Source organism: Fistularia commersonii, chromosome 11 (genome assembly GCF_037954325.1).
Source record: "Fistularia commersonii isolate RoL2024-O1a breed Wild chromosome 11, RoL_Fcom_v1.0, whole genome shotgun sequence".
In the NCBI taxonomy this organism is placed as follows: Eukaryota; Metazoa; Chordata; class Actinopteri; order Syngnathiformes; family Fistulariidae; genus Fistularia; species Fistularia commersonii.
Genome location: NC_141294.1, coordinates 5,905,487 through 5,929,595, shown reverse-complemented (window position 1 = coordinate 5,929,595; position 24,109 = coordinate 5,905,487). Strand labels below are relative to the sequence as shown.

The 24,109-nt window shown below is 39.4% G+C and overlaps 1 protein-coding gene across 2 annotated transcripts; it reads left to right on the top strand.

Annotated features, from left to right (window-relative positions):
* The first annotated feature begins 494 nt into the window (after positions 1 to 494).
* Positions 495 to 22,587, top strand: ibtk (inhibitor of Bruton agammaglobulinemia tyrosine kinase). Of its 2 annotated transcripts, none has more exons than XM_086154656.1 (29): positions 495 to 632; positions 1,387 to 2,212; positions 2,544 to 2,640; positions 2,722 to 2,846; positions 4,572 to 4,682; positions 5,974 to 6,144; positions 6,324 to 6,441; positions 6,694 to 6,874; positions 7,272 to 7,395; positions 8,445 to 8,622; positions 8,912 to 9,065; positions 10,529 to 10,913; positions 11,070 to 11,317; positions 11,396 to 11,482; positions 11,583 to 11,665; positions 11,929 to 11,966; positions 12,067 to 12,163; positions 12,280 to 12,381; positions 12,785 to 12,902; positions 13,070 to 13,130; positions 14,831 to 14,958; positions 15,208 to 15,320; positions 15,481 to 15,623; positions 15,840 to 15,958; positions 16,210 to 16,308; positions 16,428 to 16,586; positions 17,498 to 17,707; positions 20,316 to 20,448; positions 20,889 to 22,587. In XM_086154656.1, the coding sequence occupies exons 2-29, from the start codon at positions 1,889 to 1,891 to the stop codon at positions 21,012 to 21,014; spliced, it is 4,032 nt and encodes a 1,343-aa protein (XP_086010782.1). In that variant the 5' UTR covers positions 495 to 632; positions 1,387 to 1,888; the 3' UTR covers positions 21,015 to 22,587. The 2 variants fall into 2 exon arrangements, with proteins under 2 accessions (XP_086010782.1, XP_086010781.1); XM_086154655.1 differs by having other exon boundaries at positions 15,478 to 15,623.
* The last annotated feature ends 1,522 nt before the right edge of the window (positions 22,588 to 24,109 follow it).

Sequence of the window (24,109 nt, the reverse complement as noted above, 5' to 3'; positions counted from 1 at the left end):
TGTAATTAAGGGCATTCCCTTTCCCATCAGATATAACAGTGGTTAGCTGGGTTGTAAAGAGCAGACACCAAATAAGTGCTTTTCTCTTGCTTAGACAACATTATATTCGAATGTGGTGCTTTTTTCCATTAAATGACCCGTAAAATTATAAAAAAATAAATGTTAAAATAATTTAGCTGGAGCAGAATAATTATGCCTTGTATTTGATTTGATTTTTGATTTGGTCATTTTGCTTGATCTTTTGATATTTAATCGCGCATTACTTTTATTTTCTTTTTTTCCTTTTTCCTTTCGGCGGTCCCCTCAAGGATTCACCACAGCGAAAATATCTGTCTCTGGGTTCAAAATTATGTCGTAAAATAAAAAAATATATATATACAATTACATCATATGTGCAGCGACAGCAATCGCAGAGCCCAATGAACGCCCATAAAACCAACCAATAGGAACTTCGAATGCACACACGTAAACCAGTCAGAGAACTCGACATTCGGTTGGGGTGTATAGTCGCCGAACCTGGCGAGGAGCTGCAAATTTGCAACAGTTGCAGACAATTTGACGCTATGACACTGTGGATATACCTTGCCGAAGTAACATTCACCATGTTTTCAGTTTTCTTTAACTAACGGAAGGTAGGTAACGAACTCATCTTACTGCCACTTTGGAAAACTCGGTGACGCTTGTTTTCGGTGATGTGTCAGTGCATTTCGGTTGCTAGCTACTGCTACTGCTTCAACAAAATGCATACGTTAAACTTCGTAATGTTTCTTAAGCTGTCCAAGGTTGTTGCTACACGTTAAAGCATGCATAGTTTTGATGTTTTGCAGCTCGGGGATTTTCATTCAAAACAACATTCCTTAAACTGCAGACTGTTCAAGTTGCTCATAGCTTAGCTTCCAGCTGTAGAAAATTAACATGTACCCAATTTATATCGAGAGACCTGCTGAAACCAAGCCAGCGGCCAATTTCGATTTACTTAAACCATATGACGGAATGAGCGGTTTTTTGTCAAGATAAAAAGTTGAACAGCTGTCGGTAGTTGGGCTTTTTTTAGATTGTTGCAAGATCTTGATGGCCTCTCAACTAAAAGGCCTTGTCTGTCAACAAAATGTAATTGCAACTGTAAAACTCAACGCGAATTAATCGTCAGGTCTCAGTGTTGTTTCAGTATTGATAGCTCTTATCAAGCCGGTAAGTCTGTCAATTTTGCGTTATGTAATCTGAATTAGCATAAGTAATGTATGACTTGTTTTTTTTTAGCAATGGCTCTGACTGCTGAATCATGCATAATTAAAATCAAAATCAAATGAGTTAGAAATGTATACATTGAAATACATCAAAGGAAATAATGACTGAAAATTTTATCATTTTTGACTTAATTCACAGGTCCCCCCTACAATTATGGAGTTTTGAAAAGCAAAGTGTGAATTTTGGGGGGAAAGGGAGCCTTTCCCCTCAAGTTGGATGGTTGGACTGCTGGATGAGAAGGTCATAGGACTCTTGCAATTTTTGCCTTTTGTACAATTCTCTATAAACTATTTTTGCAATGATCAAAGCATATGGTTTTGTATGAAGTAAATAGGAGGTTTTGTATTTATTGAATTCTTGATGCCATAGAATGCTGCACAGTAGTTTGTCTTTTTATGTTTGGTTCGAAATGGTGGACTGAAACAAGTTGACCAGACTCTAGAGTCGCTAGGGTGCAGTGGAAACTCAACACAAGCACAATTCTAGCACTCTGCAACCATTTTGACCTGCCTTGCTGCTTTTTTGTTTTTGTGACTTAAAGTGCAGTTTTGTTTTACAACATCTTTTTTGTTTTTGGTTGCGATTTCTTGTCACTGTGGGTGTAAGGAGGGTTCACTTTGAAGATTTTCATGTGGTCAGGATGAGTCTAGTACCACTGGACTGCACACCTAAATGCCGCTCTGTGAAGCATGCGGACGAGGTGGTAGCAGCACTAACACAGGGCTCTGAGGGACAGCTTCGCGCTTTCTTGATCTCACACTGCCACAATGCAGCAACCCTGCGGGATGCATTTGGTCGCACAGCACTGCATCTAGCAGCCTCCCTGGGGAAGAAGGCCTTGCTGGAGTGGCTGCTAAAGTGTAAGAATGCTGACCTGACCGTGAAGGATAAGGAATCTTGGTGGACAGCTTTGCACCGCAGCATCTTTTATGGACAAATCCATTGTCTCATATCACTCAACAAGGTATGTGCTAAGAGTAGATCCTCACAAATATGCCGATTTGTCAAAGTAACGGGTTTCTTGTCAAAATCTTGTTGTCGTGGCCACTGACCTTGAATTTCTTCAGAATTCAAGGCTTCTTTATGAACTAAAGAACCCTCTCGGATGAGGGGTGACATGTCTTCAAGTGACGAAATTCGAGGTCAGTGGCCAGGACGAGAATTCACCAATGCATGGATTACTGAGAACCCCCACAGACATACGTGACATGTGTAAAGCCAGAGCTGGAAGTGACATCTATCACTATAGATATAGTCATATAGTATATATAGATGTAGTTCCTTTTCTCTTTCAGCATGGTGGACTCCTCTCTACTCAGGACAAGGAGGGCCTGTCTGTCCTGGATCTTGCAATGAAGGATCGACCAACACATGTTGTGTTTAAAACTACCGGTAGGAAAAACTGGTAGTTAATCTTGAAGCATAGTTGGGAATGTGTCTGTGCTTATGGATGTGCTTTCCCTCGCCTAACAGACCCGACTGAAGTATACACATGGGGAAGCAATACTAATTTCAGTCTTGGGCACGGTAATCAGGAGAGTCGACAGCACCCTGAGCCAGTGGATGTGTTTGCCAGGACTAGAGTTTACATCAAACAGGTAGGCAAACAGCAGACAGGTGACATTCCATGTCTCCACCACGCCCCGTCGTTTGCTGCAAAGGGCTTCCCTATTCTAATAACTTCAATTGTCATGATTCTGTGTCTCACCAGTAATGGCCTTACGCTTTCAGCGCTGCCACTATGAATTCAATAGAAGCAAGTCAATGCTCAATAGTTCTCCAGACATGGTGCACCACCTGGTTAAATATACAAAACATACCCTCCCCATAGTCCTGCATTATATAACCATCTCCCAAGTTGAATTCTCAGAAGAATAAACTTTCTCATCCACAGCTTTGAAAATATGAGCATTGCGTAAAGTACACATTTATCTTGATGTAGATTGTCCTGAGCTTCATTCTTGGAAAAGTGTTGAAGTGTTCCTTTTCGAAACATGACTGGTAGACAGGCTATGTTATTGATTAATGTACAGATTGGCAGAAACTAGTTTTTATAGGATAACATACCTACATTTAATCCCGTGCGAGTAAATTGTTCTGCATTTTACCCGTCATGTATGAACACTAAGCCTTTGAGAGCAGTTAGGGGTTCAGTGTCTTGCTCATCAATTTGTCAACAGGCTATTTGGAGCTTGGGAATTGAACCAGGAACTTAGTGAGCGCGAAAGGATTAATTTGTAGAATATTTTATTATAAAAGAATAAAGCTGCAACCCTAACAGAGGATTACCTCTTAGTATGTTAGGGTTTACCAGTGTATCTGATCCCTTTCAGTCTTACCAGGTGGTTTGCCTCTGAATTTTTTCTTGACAAAACTCTTTCGATAAGAGAACTTCAAAAAAGTTGAGTGAGGCGCCTTAAAAATAAAATTATTAGTAAAGTAAACCATGACAATGCAGATAATGTTCATGTCACATTTTAAAAATAGTAAGATATTCATCTGGGGTGAAATATTAGTAAATAAAACATCAGAACTCTTCAAAGCCGATTGCTTTGTCCTTTTTGTCATTCAAGTTTGTGCCATTAACCAGGTGGTCTATGCTTTGCCAACTTTTCTACAATTTCACACATGTGGATGCTGCTCTTGTGATTGATATATATGTTGGCACCAGTCTGCTCACCCAGTGATCTGTGTACACGCCATATGCTAGTTAGTCTAAGTAATGCAGAATGATTGCTTGATTTCCCCCCCCATTCGGAGTCAGGTGCATGGTCTGTGGATTCATTTTCAAGGATATTCCTGTTTACAGAAACCTTTCATGTGTTTGCTTTGCTGATCTGCTGGACTTGTCATGTAGCGTAATGGTATCAAATGGATCTGATGTCATGACCACAGAATGACCCAGGGGCACGGCCTGTTGTCTTTGTTTTCCCAGTCCAATCCAGCAGGTGCCAGAGGTTAAATATTAATTCTACAATGACATGTTTTAATTAAATGAACAGCCATGATGTGTGTAAATGTCCACATCAAAGTGACACTTAGGGAAACATCCCCGTGCCCTATTGAAGGCTTGAGGGGAGCAATGTATTAGTAATGATGTTTGCTTTTCCACTTGTGCCCTGGGCTTTATTGGTGTAGTGTTTTACTATCACTGCAAGAGGGCTATGTTGACAGACGTGGAAAGAAATGCATTGAAGCGTCCAGTACAATGTTAAAATTATAATGAAAAAAACCTTAATCAGTTCACCTGGATTTTATACTGTAGAGTTTTTAAAAAAAACAAGAACGGGAAACTCACAATTATCCTCCTCCACACTCTTTAGGTGGTTCTATGTAAGTTCCACTCCGTGTTCCTGTCTCAGAAGGGTCGGGTTTACACTTGTGGACATGGACTGGGTGGAAGACTTGGCCACGGAGATGAGCAGACTTATCTGGTGAGACGATGTAACAAAAATAAATCCTGCTCTGTGTATCATGTAATATCTTAATTTTCATTAGTTTAAGTTACTAAGAACCAGATGCTCTATGGCCACTGAGCAGGAAACCTTGTTCTGATAGCCTGGAGGCAAAGCCGCTATGCTGTGTCACCTTTGTTGCACTTTACCATCTAAATATCAAGAAAATAATCATGCAAATGATCCTGGCTTTAGTTTTCAGCTGCAAAAAGCATGATCTCCTGACATAAACCAGCTTTCTAAAATCTGTTTTGTTTACTAAGATATACTTTATTAATTGCCATGGGGTAAATTCAGGTGTGGCAGCACCACAGGGCAGAGGACAGGTAACAAGACATTACACAATAACCATAAATATAAATAGAGAAAAAGGACAGACAACAGTAGAAAGATTAAAACAGGTAAATGTGATGAGACGACAGGAGTAAAGTGATGTAAGTGACAGTCAGGAGTAAAGTGACATGAGTGACGTGTACTGTGTCCCACCTTAATCCTTTCATGGCAGTGTTGTCTTCAGGAAAGTGGTACATAAGTTTGCTGTTTCTACAACAGACCCCAAAAACTTTGAGAATAATATCTCTCTGGGAAATTGAGGGAAAGGGGGGGGGGGGGGGGGGGGGGGGGAGGCAATGTTGTCTATAAATGCAACAATAATAATTGCTGTACTTGGAAACTTGGGCAGGTTATTAAATTCTCTAGAATATTTCCATCTTAATAATGTTAAAGCAATATTCTAGAAATGCTTGTTCCTTTTCACTTCCCTACTTGCCTGTTGTTCAAAGCAATTTTTAGTACCAGGAAAACCTTAGATAACGTCTAGTTTTACAATTACCGGTATGTTACAGAAAATCCAGCAGTGTTAAAAAAGGACATAAATTCTCCAGTGTAATTGATTGCAATTTTTTTTCTCAAGATGCAAGGTTTCTATTCTTTGGCATTGATTTCGAAAGAACTTCAGGTCAGGTTTCAGGCTTTTCACCAAATTAGTTCACTGTAACCTAACTATCACACGACTTGTACTTTTGCTTTAACATTTAGAGCAGAAAACAAACATTTAGTTTGAATCTATAAAAAGCCAGTGTTCTACGGGCAGGGAAAGCCTTGTTGCCTAAAAATCAAGATAGTGAATACTTTTTAAACATTCAGTGGAAAATAGGCAGCTCTCAGGGGCTATTATTGGTAATGGCAACAAAATTGTATTAATCTCTGTGATTTAAACATTTAAATTTTCAGTCCCTTTGTCTTATTTACTCCTCCCCCCTCTTTGCAGGTTCCCAGAGTTGTTGAGGGTTTGATGTCCCATCATTGCATTCAGGTGGCAGCAGCTAAGGATCACACAGTGGTGCTCTCCTCAGAAGGCCTTGCTTATAGTTTTGGCCTCAACACCTTCCACCAACTGGGTCTGGTTCCTCCTCCAGCCTCAGCACACGTCCCTAAACAAGTAGGCATTAACAGACAAAGTAATTAACATTTTCAGTATGGCGTGATTTGTAAACATCTGTCTGTTTTGTCATCTGCCCTTGTTATATTCAATATCAGTGTTACTGGCATATCATTAGAAGTATCCTTTTCTATGTTTAGCATGGGAAAACTTTAGTTTGACTGCCTCCTTTTATGCAGGTGTTCTCAAAAGTGCTAAAAGGGAGGGCAGTGATTGGAGTTGCAGCTGGAAGGTTCCATACAGTGCTGTGGACCAAGGATGCTGTTTATACAATGGGGCTCAATGGAGGCCAGCTGGGTAAGACATTTAGCTGGTTCGCATTAACAAAAGTATTTATAATTTTAACCATTGCACACACAAAAAATATAAACATTGTGCCTATACTTTTGAATAGTGGGTAAACAGCTTGTTAGTAATGGGATAACAGAACCAGTCCTAAGGCTTAACTTTAGTCTCCTTTAGGGGTGTTCTTACATATCATTCATATTATAAAAAAGTATGAACAGTGGACTAAATTTTCAAATTAATAATGTTTATTTTGGTTTTCAGGCTACTTGTTGGACCTTAATGGGGATAAATGTGTGACCACTCCACGCCAGGTCTCTGCTCTGCACCACAAGGATGTTGTTATAGCAATGGCTGCAGCTAGTGATGGTGCTACTGTGATTGTGACTGAGAGGGGGGACGTCTACCTCTTAACTGACTATTCGTGCAAGAAGATGGCTTCAAGGTTTTAAATCACAAACTTGATGAATAAAGTCTTGAATCTATTATTTAAGGTGCAATTTTAATTAATGAATAAAGTACAATTGTGCCTATATGTCTGGCAATGACATGTATAGTGGAATGATCTATACTAAACTGTATGACAGTAATATGAAGGCCACTATTACAGACCTGAATGTGCAAGAGACTGGTTTTCAGTTTTTGCTCCTTATCCTGTTACTCTTGCCAGACCTGCTTTGAAGAGAAGCTAGTGTTAGATCACCTGTTTAATTGTAGTCCACAACCTCCAAATAATGATAACTATAATCATTCATACAACAGTATATCTTAGAATTGACTTCTGCTGACTGTTTGCCCTGTAAACCTCAGCAGCATGGTTATTTTTGCTCTGCCCTGTTCAGGCAGCTCAACATCAAGAAGGTCCTCGTCACGGGCGGCAGCCTTGACCATCGTGTAGATCCACAGACTCTCTGTGAGGGAGGAGGGGAAAAGGTGGCAATTTTGGCTTTGGATGAAGCTGGTAGGGTGAGTGTCTAGAGGGCATGGCAATACTTTTTGTGTGAAGTCTCGTTGAAATCTCACATTTATTTATTTTTCCCTCTTCTCTCTCTTCATACATCTCTCCTCTGAGTTCTTTGCCGTGACTTCTCTTCTGACAAAACACGATAAATTTTGACCTGCTTTACTGGTTTTTATGACTGTCAAGTTTTTGTCCTGGTCATGAGGTTGCCAAACATCCATAAGTTGAAAGTGCATCCTTATCAGTCTACCAGTTGATAAACTGATTAGCTGCTACATTGCAGACAGCAAAAGATCCCACAAAAAGTTATTTGATACATTCGATTTCTGTGGTCTTTGCTCAACCCAGTACTCCCTTTTAAAGAACACTGTCAGTCTGCAACTTGTAAATTACAATTCTGTTCCTTTTTGAACATTTAAAACTGTGACATTTCAGCCACCTACAATCTAACAAGACACCATAAAACTTCAGTCAAATGAGAGGATGGTTGCAGGGAATTATCGTCCTCACCATATAGCTTGCTTTGGATGGTGAAAGCCATCTGTAATTGGAAATGGACATTGCACACATTTAAACTTTAAGCTCTTTCATACCAACGTCTCAAAACCAGCTGCATGTAACCTCAAACTTAAACTGACTTAAAAGACAGGATATGTTATGTCCTTTGGTATGCTGATATTGATTTTTTTTTCTCCAAAGATTAGTCTGGCTCAAAAGGAAAAAAACATCTTTGAATGTTTTGACTTCAGAAAGTCTGACCTTGCAGATAGGAAAATTGATATTTTCCACTCTTTCCCATTATGAGAGAGAACTATATTTGACTCACCCTTGCCAATTGTTTGCATGTATGTCAGGAGTCATTTCACACAAAATTTCATTAAAAAAGGAATAGAAGTTAAATTTATTTGACAATATTGATATTTTTTGTTAAAGCAGTGACACTCCTTTCCCAAGATAGTTATCGTATACTGAATAACACTTTTCCAATCCAATGACTTGTAGAAATGGTAACTGAATGCACAATAATTCTCGTTTGTTTTTCCATCTCTGTTAGGTGTTCTGCTGGCGTTCCTCAGGCGTCTCTGTAAGACCTTGCCGATGGGCATATGGCCGTCAGGTTTTCATGTCCGACATTGCCCTCAGCAAAAATGGCATGATGTTTGTGACTCAGGAGGGGCAGGCTTTCAGTGGTGTGTGGGCCAGAGAACATAAGAAGCATGGAGAGAAGAAAGGTGATGAAATGGAGTGTTATATGCTGAATCTCCAAACTTGTAGAGGGTTTCATTTAATGTTCGAATGTTTCATTTCTTTTGGTAGTTGTTACAATTTTGCTCTTAAAGTATTATTTAACCGCTTAGACCAAAAATGAGCTACTAAGCGAAAGGAGTTGATAGAAAATATTGGAGAAGAGAAAAAATACAAAGTTAAATTGGCATTAGTATTGCAAGCTTAAATAATTACTATTTACGGGGCATATGATATTGTATTTTCAAAAAAGACATCTTTCATATGCTCTCACAGAATTCAATGTGGAGGTCTGTGGACATTCAGATGCTGGGGCTGTTATCGAGCGGATTCGTCTGGAGAGGCTTCCAAATGTTCACAGAGCTGTGAAGATTACAATGGACTCTAATGCCCGAAATTTTGGAGTGCTGCAGTCTGACCCAAAAACAAGGTACGTGTCTGAATGCAGAAACCCCAGCCGTTAAATACGGCACATATTTTGCGCATAGGGTTTAAGTATAATAAGGTATAAGAATGAAAATAGCCAGAAGGATCAGGACTTTGCATGAGCTCTGAAGACATTATTACATCTGGTTAGTAATTATCACTCAACAGGAGATTATTTAATTGGTTTCACTTGATGATTTTTCCTCTCTCTTTCAGTAGGATTATGTGAATCAATGGGTGTTTATAACAAAAGTTTGTCATTGATGCCTCCTGGCCAAGGGAAGACATCGAAATCATAGGCTAATCCAATTTTTGTGTTGTCTTCTTTTATTACCCTTCTCAGACCTTATGGTGAATTTGCATATTTTTTCAGAAATAGGGATTAATTAAAAATTTAATTTTCCACTTTTCTTGAACTTTTAGAAATGTTGTAGACATCGGTCCTTTACCAGCAGAAAATATGTAGAGAATCTGACCTGGATGTAGTCCAGATATGCCCGGCATAAACACAGCATCCATTGCAGTTGAATATGTTCAATAGATGTATTGGGGACTGTTTCTTCATGCAATGAGGTCCCTTGTTGTTCCTGTTTACAGTGTTACAGTCCTGACAATTTTTGTGCCGGGTGGCCGAATACCTTGTCCAGCCAGACATTTTTTTGGGTTCTGCGTTGGCATTTCGTCTGTAAACATTCTCCAGAAGCAGATGTTTTAATTTATCTACAGCCACATGATAAATATCATCAACTCACTGGCTCAGCAGGGAATCCACGAGACAACTTGCTTCCGTGTCATAAGTGGGCTTATTCAGAAACAGCAAAGACTTTAGACTTATCAGTGTTTAATTAATGGCTGTTTAATATTAGATCTGACTGAATGGGATATTTGCTTCTATGCACATACCCCATAGTTTTGGGAAATTCAGGTTTTCAATGAATGGAAAGGTGCACTGTCTACCATAACAGCTTCAGTTATGGACTTAGGTATAATAGGACAAGAGGTGTACACTTGCAAATATTGGTTTCCACCTCATTATTCTCTCAGGTTAACTTCAGAATGTCTGATTGTCATAAATCAGTGACCTATTTGGTTCTATTTTTTACCTTCATACCTATTTTTTGTAACAGGTTTATGCTGCTAAGCCATCTTCAAAATCGAATCAGTTGTTACCAATATTCAGTCAAGATCATCTAGTCCTCTTTTTTTATTTTTTTCGCTGTGAACAGGTAATATTGCCATCTAGTGGTGGAGTATAATACATATATCGACAAGAAATTAGACGACATTACTGATCCTCTTGTTTAAAGTGCTTGCGCTCTTTTTTTTGTTTTTAATTACCTTGTCTTGTGGTATCAGATATGTTTATTGGACAAAGCATTAACGTTTCTCTGCACTTAGAGTTTAGCCCTATAGTTTTTCAAGGTTCATAATATTACAGCATTTTTTTCCCTATATTTTTCCATCTAGCTTATATGAGATTCCCAGCGTTTCTCCATCCTGCTTCACACAAAACATGCGAAGGCTCTTGGATGAGGCAGATGAAATGGACAGCATTCATGATGTGACCCTTCAGGCAGGGGATCGAACCTTTCCAGCTCATAAATATATCCTGTCGATGAGGTCTGAATTCTTCCGGAAACAGTTCATGGCGGGGCATTGTGGGATAAAGGAGGAGAATGACAAGGACGTGAGGAAGAGTGAAGACACTGTGGGCTGTGACTTACTCATTTTGGAAAAGGTTTCACCAGAGATGCTAGAATATGTCCTCCATTTCATTTATACCGACTCCTGTGAGCTGCTGGTGCATGGGGCTCGACCAAGGGTCTCAAGGACCATGACAGAAAAAATCCTGGTGAGGCCATGACTTAAATCTTAGCATTATTTTGGGAATGGTTATTATTCTAAGTCTTTGTCTGCTCATGTGCATTCATACAACTGCTTGCAAGAAAAGCAGTAAGCTGTGTTTACAGCTTGAAAAGTGATCCACCCTCTTCTGTGCCTCTGCCAGGATGGAGAGGAGGAGAGGCTTATCAGCAGCCTGCAGGACCTGGGTCTGAGAGGTCGCTCGGCTCTGGATGTGTATCGCTCACTTCCCCCGACAACCACAGGAGATCCTGACAGGGCCCAGAGCCAGGGCTCCAGAGCTGGCAAGAAGAGGAAAGGAGGCAAAGCTGGAGCAAATGAAGTAACATTCAGTCCAGTGAAAACCTTACAGAGTGTAGCAAAGAAGCTCGGCCTGGCTGGCTTGTGCTCTCGGTGAGTGGTGTCCTGAACCCCGAGGCAATGTTAAATATTAAATCATTTATAACAAGACTCTCTTGTACATTTAAACAGACTGGATGGAGTCAAATACCAATATGGACAGATTAATGTTGTCAACAAATCTTGTTGCAAAATCCCCAAGTTCAACTTAAATAAATGGTAAGTATTTGAGGTATATTGGTAATTACTGTTACAGAATAAATCACACATTAAATTTCAAAGGGGGGCTCGTGTCCTTATTCTGTCTGTCTCTCCGCAGCACCTACCTTTGTGATGTTACTCTGAAGTCTGAAGATGGGAAGGAGTTTCCTTGTCATAAAAGTGTCCTCTGTGCAAGACAAGGTATGATCTCCAGTAAAACGAACATCTATATACTGCCTTTATTATCTTAAGTATTTTATTTTTGCATAAACACTGCCAAAACCAATATGTCCCATTAAGTATGTAGCATAATGTATGGAAAATGAATGACCTTTAGTCCCTAGGTTTAAAATACTGTCAAGATTCACTTTTCACCCCCTCATTATTTCTCCTACGGTGCTCCTCTTTATCACCATAACTGAAACTTCTAGGAAATAAGCATTTATTTTTGTCAATTTTTGCAGAATATTTCCACAGCATGCTTGGAAATCCCTGGATTGAGGTATAGTGTGTTTTTATTTTATTTTTATTTACCTATGTCATATAAATATGTCACATTCAAGGAATGATTTTTTGTTGCTTTGCCCCCCATCCCACCCCAGGCTACATCCTGTAATGCCCTTGAGATGCCCACTAGCTCTGAAATTCTTCAAGTCATTCTTGAGTACATTTATACAGACGAGTCTCCTATGATTAAAGGTAAACTGTCAAATTGTGTAAGCTGAAACATTTGAATCGCTTTTTCTCTGATTTACTCACTGGTTCTATTTGCTGCATAGTAAACTGATTACTTGTTCTGCTCTGTCTGTCAACAGAGTCTCAGAATGTAGAGTTTGTCTGCAACGTACTTGTTGTAGCCGATCAGCTGCTCATCACACGACTGAAAGAGATGTGTGAAGTAGTCATCTCTGAGAACCGTATGCTCCTTTTGTCTTCTTTCTTGATTGTTCCAGATAATGTGATTCCCTTTGCCTGCTTTCCCTGCCTTTTATCTTGATTTGGTGTTGTACAATTGTGTCATGTGGAAATGTATAGAACTTCAGATAAGGGAAGCTAATGCGACTGATATTTTTCGGAACTGTGAAGAAACTGTGACAGAAGTGTACTAGAGACTGCACAGTTGATCTGTGGTGATATCCCATTTACTTTGAATTTATTTTAAAATTGGCAGAAATGAGTCTTTTATAAGCTCTTATAAATCAACATTAATGATGATAATTGCAACCATGGCAAACTGTATGAAAAATACAGTGATATTATCATGTTATTTTCAAGAACCCTTTTTGAGCTACAAATTAATGTTTTGGCTTCTCTCCTTAGTGACCCTGAAAAATGCTGCAGAACTGCTGGAATTTGCCACCTGTTACAATGCGGAGCAACTTAAACTTTCCTGCTTTCAGTTCATTGTGCTCAACATGGCTGCTATGCTGGAGTCAAAGTGAGAATCAGAATGAATAGCACATTATTGATTTCCAAAGTTCTTCTAATATTCACTGAGTCTGATTTATGTAGGGGAAATATTTTCTCCCAATAGGGAAGAACTCAAAATATTTTCTGCATATTTTTATGTCTCATCTACTATTTTCTCTTCTGCACTCCCCTCAGAGCATTGGATATTCTTAGTGATGAAGTGCTGGTGGAGCTTTCTGCAGCCTACAGAAGGATGGTGAGCCAACTAAATCTACCAGTAGAAACCTGTCTAAAGGATTTTTATATAATTTAACTCAATTCCTAAATGCAAATTCTTAAAATATCAATAGCCCTAATAAATTTAGTGCAATTAAATGTCTGAAGTAGAAGGACTGACTCTTGTAAATACTGTTTTGGTCTAATATCTTGCAGTGGAATATTAAACCTCTGATAGGCTATGTTTAGGCATGTGGGAATAAAATGCCATTATACCACAAGTTTAACTTTAAAACTCGTTTCAAAATAGGTTGATTTCACACGGACTTAATTGGACTCTTTCATTGCCATTATTCAGCCAAATAGGTATTCTCGCCCTAGATAAATCTAGTAATAGTGTTATTGTGTTTATTATGTTGTTTCCTCACATGTAAAACACGGGGAGAATAAAAAAGCTAAATTTCTGGAAAACCTTGCCCTTTCTGTGAAAACCGCATATAGCTCCTTTTGAGCTAACTGCCCTCTGAAATGGCAGATATAATGGGTTATGTTACCATAAAAATTGTAATTGTAGTAGTAATTTATGGACAAAAACATTTTGAATCATGGTAGTTATTTTTGGAAAAGAAACCAGTTACTGATTAGTTTTGTGACACTTGTCTTATTTAGTCTTTTATATACTTATGTTTTTTTTATTATAGCCAAAGTGTGTGTGGCTATAATTCCATGGAATTATGGTATACTATTACAGAAATAATTTCTCAGTGCAGCCCTGATCTCTCTTTCACAGAGCGGGATCATGTCTGAATAGTGAATTGTTTTGGTCTGTCACACTAGCTTAATTGTGGGTTTAAAAAATCCAAGAAACTTTATAGAAGAAAATACTAGGATTCCTGTTTTGTGCTTATGCCTTATTCCACCTTAACCATCGGCACGTCATCATTTCCCCATGTAGTGGTCTCATGTCAACACTGTTCCGCTCCTATGGTCTTTTCCCCCTGTTGGAATACTGTTTTCTTCAGAGCTGAATTGCCAACAGAAAAAGGATCACATAATAACGTCTTAAAAGGGTATTGGACGGAATATTTTGGAGTTAAGACCTTAGGAAATAAAAAAGAAATGTAGGTAATTGGTATTATGCATTGGTCACACTTTTTATACATTTCATTAGGAATTTATGAATGTCATTTTTATGTCTCAATACTTGCTAAGATATACTGTAAAACAATTCAGGTAATGTCTTGTGCTTTTATAAAAAAAAAAAAAAAAAAAAATGTTGGAAATGACATTAGGAACTCATAGATCTCACTTCCAAAGTGTAAGGATGTTGTGTGGCTCTGCCAGCAGAACAGTTTTGAAATTAATTTTCAGTAACACATTTTGGCAGATCTCTTGTGCTTAACGGTATCCCTACAAAAGCCCCATTTTCTGGATTATTCTTCTTTTGGAGGAAAAAGGTTTCAGTGTCACTGAAGTTGTTTTTCCCAGTTAAATTTTCTTGTCAATTAGTCTTTTGAAAGTCTGTAATCTTATTGTCCTGTAGAAACTGGTCATTTTTTTAGGCCTAAAGATGGATGTCATTTACTGTATCAGAGTTAAGTGACAGTGATGGAACTCCTTGAACCATGCCTGCCTGAATAAGGTTTTCAATGTAATGCAGTGTATTGACTATGCACCTTTTTTAAACAACACATTTATGTTGTACTGCCTCTAATATGCCCCTGCCCCCACGATTGCCAGATCCCAGCAATGCAAAGGAGAATTATTACACCATACCCTGGAGCCCCAGACCTGAGTGTGTACGATGATGACGATCTTGACCAAACCTTTGGCCCCAGTCCAGAATCAGAAGTGGATCATTCTTGCAGGTTTATATACAAGAGCAGTTTCAATCAAATCCGTATCCACGTTTTGCTTGGTTAAAATTGAATTCTGTGGTTTTACCAAATGCCCCACATATCACAAAGCTTGATTAGGAGAAACAATCATTTATAGCTTTTAATCATTAAATATCAATTAAAGAGCTTCAATTTGAAAAAAAGATGCCATCATGGAACAAAACACCATAAAGACATTGATCCTTTATATATGTATATGACTGAACTGCTCCTCCACAGGGAAATACTCTTGAAGAAGGCCAAGATGAAGGCTAAGAAGAAACCTAGGCGCCGCTCTGACAGCTCAGGAGGCTACACGCTCTCTGATATTATTCAAAGCCCCCCTGCTGCAGGTTTACCGCAACACGCCTAAGCTCACAAGTTTCCTTCAGCACAGATTTGTACAATTAAGACAAGTCATAGTTTCAGTTTGACATTCATCAGTTCCTTTCAAAAGCATGAGATTATTTTAGGGTGCATTCGAATGACTAACGCATGTTGTTTCCTCAGTAGTTTCACCGACATTGGGAAAAACGGGAAAGGCCAACTCTGTAGAGTCTCTGCATGAGCTGCTGACATCGGACTCGGAGGGTAGCTGCATTGGAGTGGGCAGCCCCCGAGACAATCATTCACCAGTCTTCCAGGATCGAACCGAGGTTTGCGTTTTGAGTGCATGAAAGATTTTTCATACCTTGGTTTTGACTTTGGTTCAGCTAAGTCACAAGTTACAAACATCTAAGTCTTTAACATAACAGTGCCATAGACTTCATCTTTCCATGAAATACTTCTCTCTCTTGCACAAAGACAGGAAAAAAAGATTATATTGCTGTAGTGGCTTCGCTTGGACCCTTAAATCTGTTTATCTTCCACAGGAGGAGACGTCCTTTAGTCAGAAGCTGAAGACCCCGTCAAGCAACCCAATCTGCCTCAGAATTGGGCTCCCAGCTGCCCCTTACTCTGCTCCACACGCCATCCCCAAGCCCCTGAATGGGTAAAACAGGCTTCACCAATTCATATTTACCATTTTCCTCATCTATATATATTTTCTGTGGAGTACTCTGAAAGGCGGGTGTGTGATTTGATACAAGGGACTTTTAAACAAGAAAGCAGGCCTGATATTCTTTCACATTACTTTTAGGAGGTGGAAGGAAAGGAGAAGGAAATGGAAGGAGAAGGAAATGTGTATAACCACTTTAATAAATAAGTGGCAAATTGACATGTCAATGTTATTGCTGTTTTCAGCCCTGATCATCCTTCCCCAGTACTTGATCTGAGAACTATTATGAATTTGGAGGCCAACTCCCTGCAGCCTCTCAAGGCATCTCCTAAAAGCCCTGGAAGGTATGAGAAGTCAGCTGTATTTTTATATTTATAGCAGAGCTATTTTAGCAAAGCCATACATAACTGGATATTGTTTGTTTGCTTCTGCTAACTGCATACATTATTTTGCTCGCCCACAGTGTCAGCAGCAGCAGCAAACACGCCCCCACTCCCACTAAACTGTCCCAGAAGCAAAGGAAGATGTTGGCTATGGCCAACAAGGAGGCCACTGTGGAGTCTGCAGCATCCAAACCTAACCCCATAGTCACCCCTTCCAAAAGCAGCAGCGGGAAGGCCTGGTGAGTAAACCAGTATGCAGATCACTGACCAGACTGTCACAAAATAACTTTCTTGCTACCCTTGACGGCTTTACTGCTCTCCCAGGTATGAAGAAATACAAACTTGAGATGTGTGCTAGGCCCTTATAAAAGAAAGAATTGTATTCAACCCTCTTGCTCTCCATCCTTTGTCTAAATGACGATCCTTCAAGATTTTACCATCATTGTAGTGAACAAAGGCCCTTTGTTCTCCACTATGATGGTTGATTAATATGCCTGCCACTTTCTTGTAATATTCAAACCAGAAAGGTTTGATGAACTGTAACCTTATTATTTGAATCATATGACTGCGGCTGTTGTAAGAGTGCCTAGATGTATTACAATTTTACATACAGCACACAGTGCAGCATAACTTCTGGAAATGGATGTTTACTTAGAGTAAAAATAGTTCTCTTTTAATGTCTTATATTTCTGCAAAATAGACTTCTCCAACTGGCAACTGTTTTTGGTGTGTAACTTCACAAATGCAGAGACAATGAGGCAGACTTTGCACTTCAAAAGTAATTAGTTGAAATGCTCTTATAATTACCAAACAAGTAACACAGTTTTTCATAGTTCCCTTATTTATTGATTTCTGATCTCATCAGATTTTTTCAGGTTGACCTAATTTGAAAATCAGTGTGATCGTATTATTTTACATTTGCGTGAAGAATGGGTTTTCATGGAGAAATGTACCTAAATTGTACTTGTGCATGGTAATTTTACACTAGAGCTTTTTTTTTTCTCCTAAAGAAGCACATGCATAAGGCCAGAGTTCAATTTAAAATGCATTCATACAGGAAGATTAGAACATCCGAAACCATGAAAAATATGATGTATTTATATTTTGAATCAAGCAACGATGCTTTTCCTTCTTCTGTGTCAATGGACAGGGCCACAGCCGTCCAGTCACCGCCAACTTCATACTCATTCAGGGCGCTGCTGGAGGAGGAGGAGGAGCAGGAAAGCAGATCAGTCAGAGACGAGCAAATAAGAGCTCAGAGGAGCCAAGGAGCCCAAGTGCCCCCTATAACTGTTTCCCCAGCTAGTAAGAGGGTCACCTTCAAATGTGCTGAAAGCAGTGAGCCAGAGAGGCGCGACGGGTGAGTTAAAGGCTTCTACATAAGAGGTTTGTGTTACGGTTCACCACTTGGTGGCGATGTTGAGGTATTGTCGTTAAATTCCTGAGGTTTCTGAAATTACGGCATACCTTTCAATATATTTTCACTCTTGATTATTTTAAAGTCAGAAATACATCCGAGAATCCCTAAATATGAAATAATGATTGTAGTTTTTGAGGCGTTATTGAGTTTAAAACAGCCCCAGCTTTGTATAGATACTTTAAAAAAAAGGGGTGGACGCTGGTGGCAAAGAGTGTTCTGTATGAACTCTTTCCAAGGTAGAGGACAAACTACCATGTTGTAAATTCAAAAGGTCAATTTGTTGAATGGAAAGTCTGTGCCACACTTGTTCCAACGGGACACCAGTATTTGATGTTCCGTGTCTTCAGTGCTGTCTAAAATGAGGTATCATGGAGAATGCAGTTTCAAGTTACCAGGTGTTTTATTATCGATCATTTTTGTCAGTATGCAGGAGATCATGTCTTACATGTTTAAAACTACAATCGTGACTTACACAGGATATTGTACTGCGCAGTTCTATGGCATACATTCTCTGTGTACGGTATATTATGGTTGGTCAGTTGCAGGGCACCTGTACAGGAAAGTAAAGAGGAAAAAAAAACAACAAAAAACAAGTATTTGATCAACTCTACTGACAGAATCTTGTTCTCTCAGATGACAGAAAGTCATGACGCTTGAAATGACCTGGTCAGTGAGGTTGACCTGCCCGCATACAGTCACTCTGACCTTTACAGCATCTCCACACAGCAGGACAAACAAAGTGCATACATAAACTCTGGAGTGTGAGCTCATTTCTAAAATTAGGGTTCTTTTTTTAATCTCCGATCATTATCCCTGAAAGTGAGGAATCACTCTAAGTACATTGCTTTTATTTTGTGACGTCAGTCTCTGGGTGAGTAGAACGGCCAGAGAAACTCCGCAGTTGTTTTAAGGCTATCAATTTTCCATTAATGTAATGTCCTATAATTTTACTTTTTCCACTTTGTTTTTCCTCAATAGTTGATCTCTTATTTATTATTGCACATCCTACTCTGTGTGTTTGTCCTTCTCTGGTCTTTTGAGACCATCTCTAGCTTTTAAAAAGCTGTGTGAGTCTAGTAGAGCCATGGATGATAATCCACGTTGATAAGGGCAGCCCTTGTGTCACACAGTCATACAGACCAGAGAGCAGGTTTCAGGTTTCCCTGGGTCTTTGGAAGAGCAGAGTTTATAGATTAGTTCAAGGCTTAGCAGGCAGCAGCTGCCTCAAGCATTCTCGCCACACTGTTTTACAGGTCAATGTAATGTTTTGTACTATGATTGAGAGTCCAGATTACTAGTCACACAATGACATCATTCTCCACATGATTAACATGTGATTGATTTGGAAAATTTTGGGCCACATCTTTAACAAACTGCCTTATAAATAGTGTGTGTCTTTTATGCAGAGCAAAAAAAGGAAATCAATTGAGCTGAAAACCAGGCTCCCGGAATGTAATACTGTATTTATCATAATGTACATGTCTTATTGAATAAAGTGGCAGGATCACTGCGGTTGGTAGAAAAAGACTTGCATGACTTTTACAGTCAAAGAATGTAAATAATGGTTTTATAGCAAGCCTTTGTGTGTAAATGTGAAGACTCACATTTCAGTGTGCATTTTGTCTTGTTTAAATGCTTGTTGGGGGGGGCTAGATCAATATTTTATTTGATACTTGTTGAAAATACTGATTTTTAACAGTGCCCTGTGAACGTGGAAGTCGGTCGTTGTGAGATATTCATCTTGGCTAAGTGGAAACTTGAGGTCATATATACTGCAAATTGAATTGGGGAAGAAGCGGGTCTCTTGTGTAACCAAATGAAGCTTCGCTGATCTCGACCGTCCCTCTCAGAAGAAAAAACAAAATTTGTGCTGCTGCCTGGCTTTCTTCTTACATTATGAATTCTGTTCAGTAGCACACTGTAAACCAAAAATTTTTCCTGAGAACTAGAGATATCTCCCTTTGTTGGCCATCAATCTTTACTGCAGTCATTGAGTATTTGGCAAGCCTGTTTAGTTTCTGAAGACGAGCATTTACTACTGTTTTCAAATACCTTTTCGCTCTGTTCCCTGTCTTACACATCTACTTCATAACAACAAAAATGTAATAAAAAAACATTCAGTGACAACATTGACAAGCCAATCTGTCCACCATTGAACTTGCTCATGTATGTGGCCCATATTGGTGTGTAAAAACAGGTTTGCTCTTATCTCAAATGAATTAGAAACCTAAAATGTTATGTGGTCCTCATCTTTTATGTTCTTAGCACACCCCGCAACCATAACTCCTTTTGAACTGTGTCTGCGATTATTCCCAGACCATATAAAAGAGAGTGAGAGAGAGCATATAAGTGGATACACAAATGCTGTCAAGTTCCATGACAATGTAAAAAGCTTGTTATAGCCAGGCGGCCCCCTCAAACAGGAATTTGCCAATACTAGTTTACCTAACAGTTGTCCCACTCACCGAGGTACTCATTGCTTTTCGTAATCACTTACAGCACAGCCTCTTATTCTTCCTCTCTGTCTGCGCAATCTATCTTCCCTCAGGCCCTGGGTGCTTGGAGCCGTGGGCAGCCCTCCCCTCACCTCTCAGATGACCTTTGCCTCTATTGTGGAGGAGGAGCGGCAGCAAGAAGCAGCGCTGATCCGCAGTCGAGAGAAGCCCCTGGCACTCATTCAGGTATCAGTTCTTATCTATGTATATTAGCGCAGACACAGTCCTGCATGCAAACACACACACACACACACACACACACACACCTACATACCAGGCCAGACTGTGTATATAGCATGTGGCGGTGCCTCCTGAGTCTTCTATGTTTCCCTGTTTGGTAGGCAGTTAATCGAATGAACATCATATTCAGTACAGTGCTACTAAGCGATGAGGTTCTTGCTTTTGACAGCCATCCTCTCGCAGCTGCCAGACATCTGTCAACACCTTCACAAAGCAGGTTTTAGTTTTTTCCATCTGGCTTTCTGGTTGCCATCATGTGAAAAAAATGTATATTATCAAGCTCTCGGTTTCAACGTTTTCATCTGTCAGCCTCAGATGGAGTGTGGTTTTGTTGCCCGCAGTACACCCAGTTTGATCTTCTGTACTTGTTTTATCTGCCTTGGTAGATCGAGGAGAGGGCTATCCAAGACCTCCTTCTCCATTATAAGGCTTGCGACAACCCTGATGAACTTATCGTGGTAGAGAGGTCTTTCATAGGCCCTTTGGCAGCCCCAACCTGGAACAAACACTGATGATCAACACCTCATGCAGTACCATCAGACAGAAAAGATCCCCCCCCTCTATCATTAGCTGCTTCCCGTTCAAAACTTCATCAACCCACATTGACATGAACCTGGAAAGAATGAAAGAATGAAACCCCGCAGAACAGGTCAGATTCTAGATATATCTTATGCAGTGTTACCATAAGTTCTCATTTACGCTGCTCAGAGTTTAGTCAATGTTTGTAAGAGAGTGAGTATTAATGGTAAATTAATTTGGGCCTGGAGGGTCGAAGTTGCGTGACTTTATTTCTTTTCTTTTTTTTTCGCCTTTGATGGATTTCTCACATGGCTAAAATGTTTCCGAATAATAATTGTTTTTTTTGTTTTTTTTATGTGTTGTTGCCAAAGTAATGAAAGGAAATTGAGATGCTCGAGCCACAAAATGGGTCCAAACTTTCTCCCCAGACAGCCAGTTTTTGTGTGACCTAATCAGCGCAGGCTCTCAAAGTGTTTACGAAGCTTACGATGCCAATCAGCTACTGCGGCAGAATATCTCTACTTATGTAAACTAAGCTATTTACAAAGCAGTAAGACCTGTATGGTTGTTTTCGCGCTCAACAAATCTGTATCATTTTGACGAGAAAATTTCAGCTCTTTGTAGTGATCTCATTGGCGTGAAAAGCATTTTATTCATTTTAATCAAATGTATAGTTAAAAAAAAAAAACAAAAAAAAAAACCCAGAGAGCATTGACTGTGTTGTCCTGGCTTTTTAGCCAGTCAAGCCTCAAGTTTTAAATACGGTGGTGTGCCTTCATCAAATTAACACCATGTTACTGCAGCTATTAGTTATTTTTCCTTTCTATCTTTTTGAGCCTGTGCAAGCTTTGTAGTTACTTCTGTTTGGAACAGTATGTCATCTTCACATGATTTTGTGTGCGTGCGCGTGCGTGTGTGTGTGTGCGCGCGAAAGCTAATGAATGTGAAACTGGCATGCAATAAAACATCCCAAGCATTCATGAACCCTGGCCTTGTCCTTACTAGATTTCAGTGGCGCGAATGAAAAGTGTGACACATTTGATGTTCTTGGTCACTCCCTGCTCATCAGAGACTTAAATTTTGTCATGATAAAATGTATCTGTCAATGGATCTAAATGAAGATACACTGGATCTGTTGTCTCCTGACAAGTCAGCTGCACGGCATGAGCAAACGACATTATCACGTCCCAACCGCTGATTAACTGTGATGACCTTGATCTGAACACAGAGTGTGGCAATTTAGGGATTTTATTGGCCGTAATTACAGGTAGAGCATTACATCCGGAGTCAGGGAGAGACTGCCTGTGAGGAAAATATTAATTACAAATTAGGACCTATTAGCTGGTGCGCAGATGGGATGAACTGAAGTCTCTTCATGGCACAGTGCAAGAAAGTGGATTGCTTCTCCTTTATTATATCCATAGGAAATAATTTTTCTCATTTCATTTTTTTTTCTTATGTACAACTCCAAGGCATTCTCTTCATTCTCCATGACCAGGGTGTAATATTGTGTTTAAAGGTTCCCCAACGACCATGACAAATTAATAAAGGCAATTTAATTTAAAAGTGAGTGCATTTGTGTTTTGTTTTCTCATGTTTACACACTGAGCACTGAAGTGCCAACCTAGTTTTGAGTCCATGAAGCTCAGCCCTTATTATTTTAACTGTTAGAATATATCGTTCATGAAGTTTCCATCCTGAAGGCAGATGTTCTGTAAAAGTTTCCATGAGCCCTTTTTTCAGATAATCCGAAAGGGATTTATTTAAATTCTTTTAGAAGAAGTTGGACAATTAATAATAAAGGAACATTTATACACATGGTTTTCGCTGGAGATATTCTCCAGACTGCCAGGAAGGCTTTTCTGGTGTTCTATTGTTTGGTGAGGAAAATTTATTATAATAAGAATGAAATGTATAAGGTCTTTGATAAAAGTAGGTTGTAAAGTCCCACATCCCTCAGCAATGACAAAAAAATATCTCCTCAATTCCTATAAGGACATGAACTCACTGTCCTCAAATGTAACTACTGGAAGATTTTGTGTAAGGATGTGACGGAGCATTTTGGAGGCAGGTGGTGGATAGGCACTTGGCCATAGAGCTTTCCTGCCAGGCAGATGGGAAAGTCATAGAGTCTTCATCCAACTTCAGGATTAATTTGTTTGTGGAGAAAAAAAAAGGGGGACATTCTAGTCACTGCGGTATACCTCCCTACCCTCATAGCTCTAAAGAGTCCCAGCTCAAGCATAATGAGCAATGTCAAGCCACCATTTATCCAGACGGATTTCATCTCCTATTGGACTTGTCAATGTTTCTCGCCAGAGTAAATTACTTAAATAGTTCTCAAACTTCTTTCATGCAAAGTATTCCAGTCCAGTGTGCCATGGAAACTAGTGAATAGAAATATTAGTTCAAGTGGAATTTCACATCTTAAAATATTTTAGATTTGGTATACTTAAAAAGCTGTATAATCTCATTACATGTGGAGCTGAATTGTCTGTTTGTTGAGGGTTTTTGTCTTTGTCAGTTGAAGGGTTCTATCTATTGTTATGCCGTCATATTGGCTCATCATATGTTTAAATTTTTGTGATAGGGTAAACGTTTTTTATGTGTTCATTCATTTAGAGAAAGGCATTTAGCTTGTTTTGAACAAAAAAATACAAGAGAAAATTGATTTTTCTGGCATGACTACAATTCTGTACAAAGGAGCCATTCTTTTCAACCCGAAATACAGCTACTGCGCTCCTCATACCTTTACTTATCTTGTTTGCTGCACTCACTGGGAAGGTGACAAAGAATGTCACATACCAAAATCCATCGCAAGTGTGTATGTACCAGTGACAGGCCTGTATTCCACACCTAGGCCTTCAGTGACATCCTACTTAGTCCTGCCTAAACAAATTCACCTCATATTACCATCAATATGACACCACAGCTTGAAAATCCATACAGAATCACGCTTACACATTACATCACCTTGATATAGGCTGGCTGAGTGACACTTAATTTCCAGAGCATTTAAAGCTCACGTTCACAATTGAGAGTTTGAAACGAAGATCATGGATACTGTCAAAACTCAAAAATAAAAGGC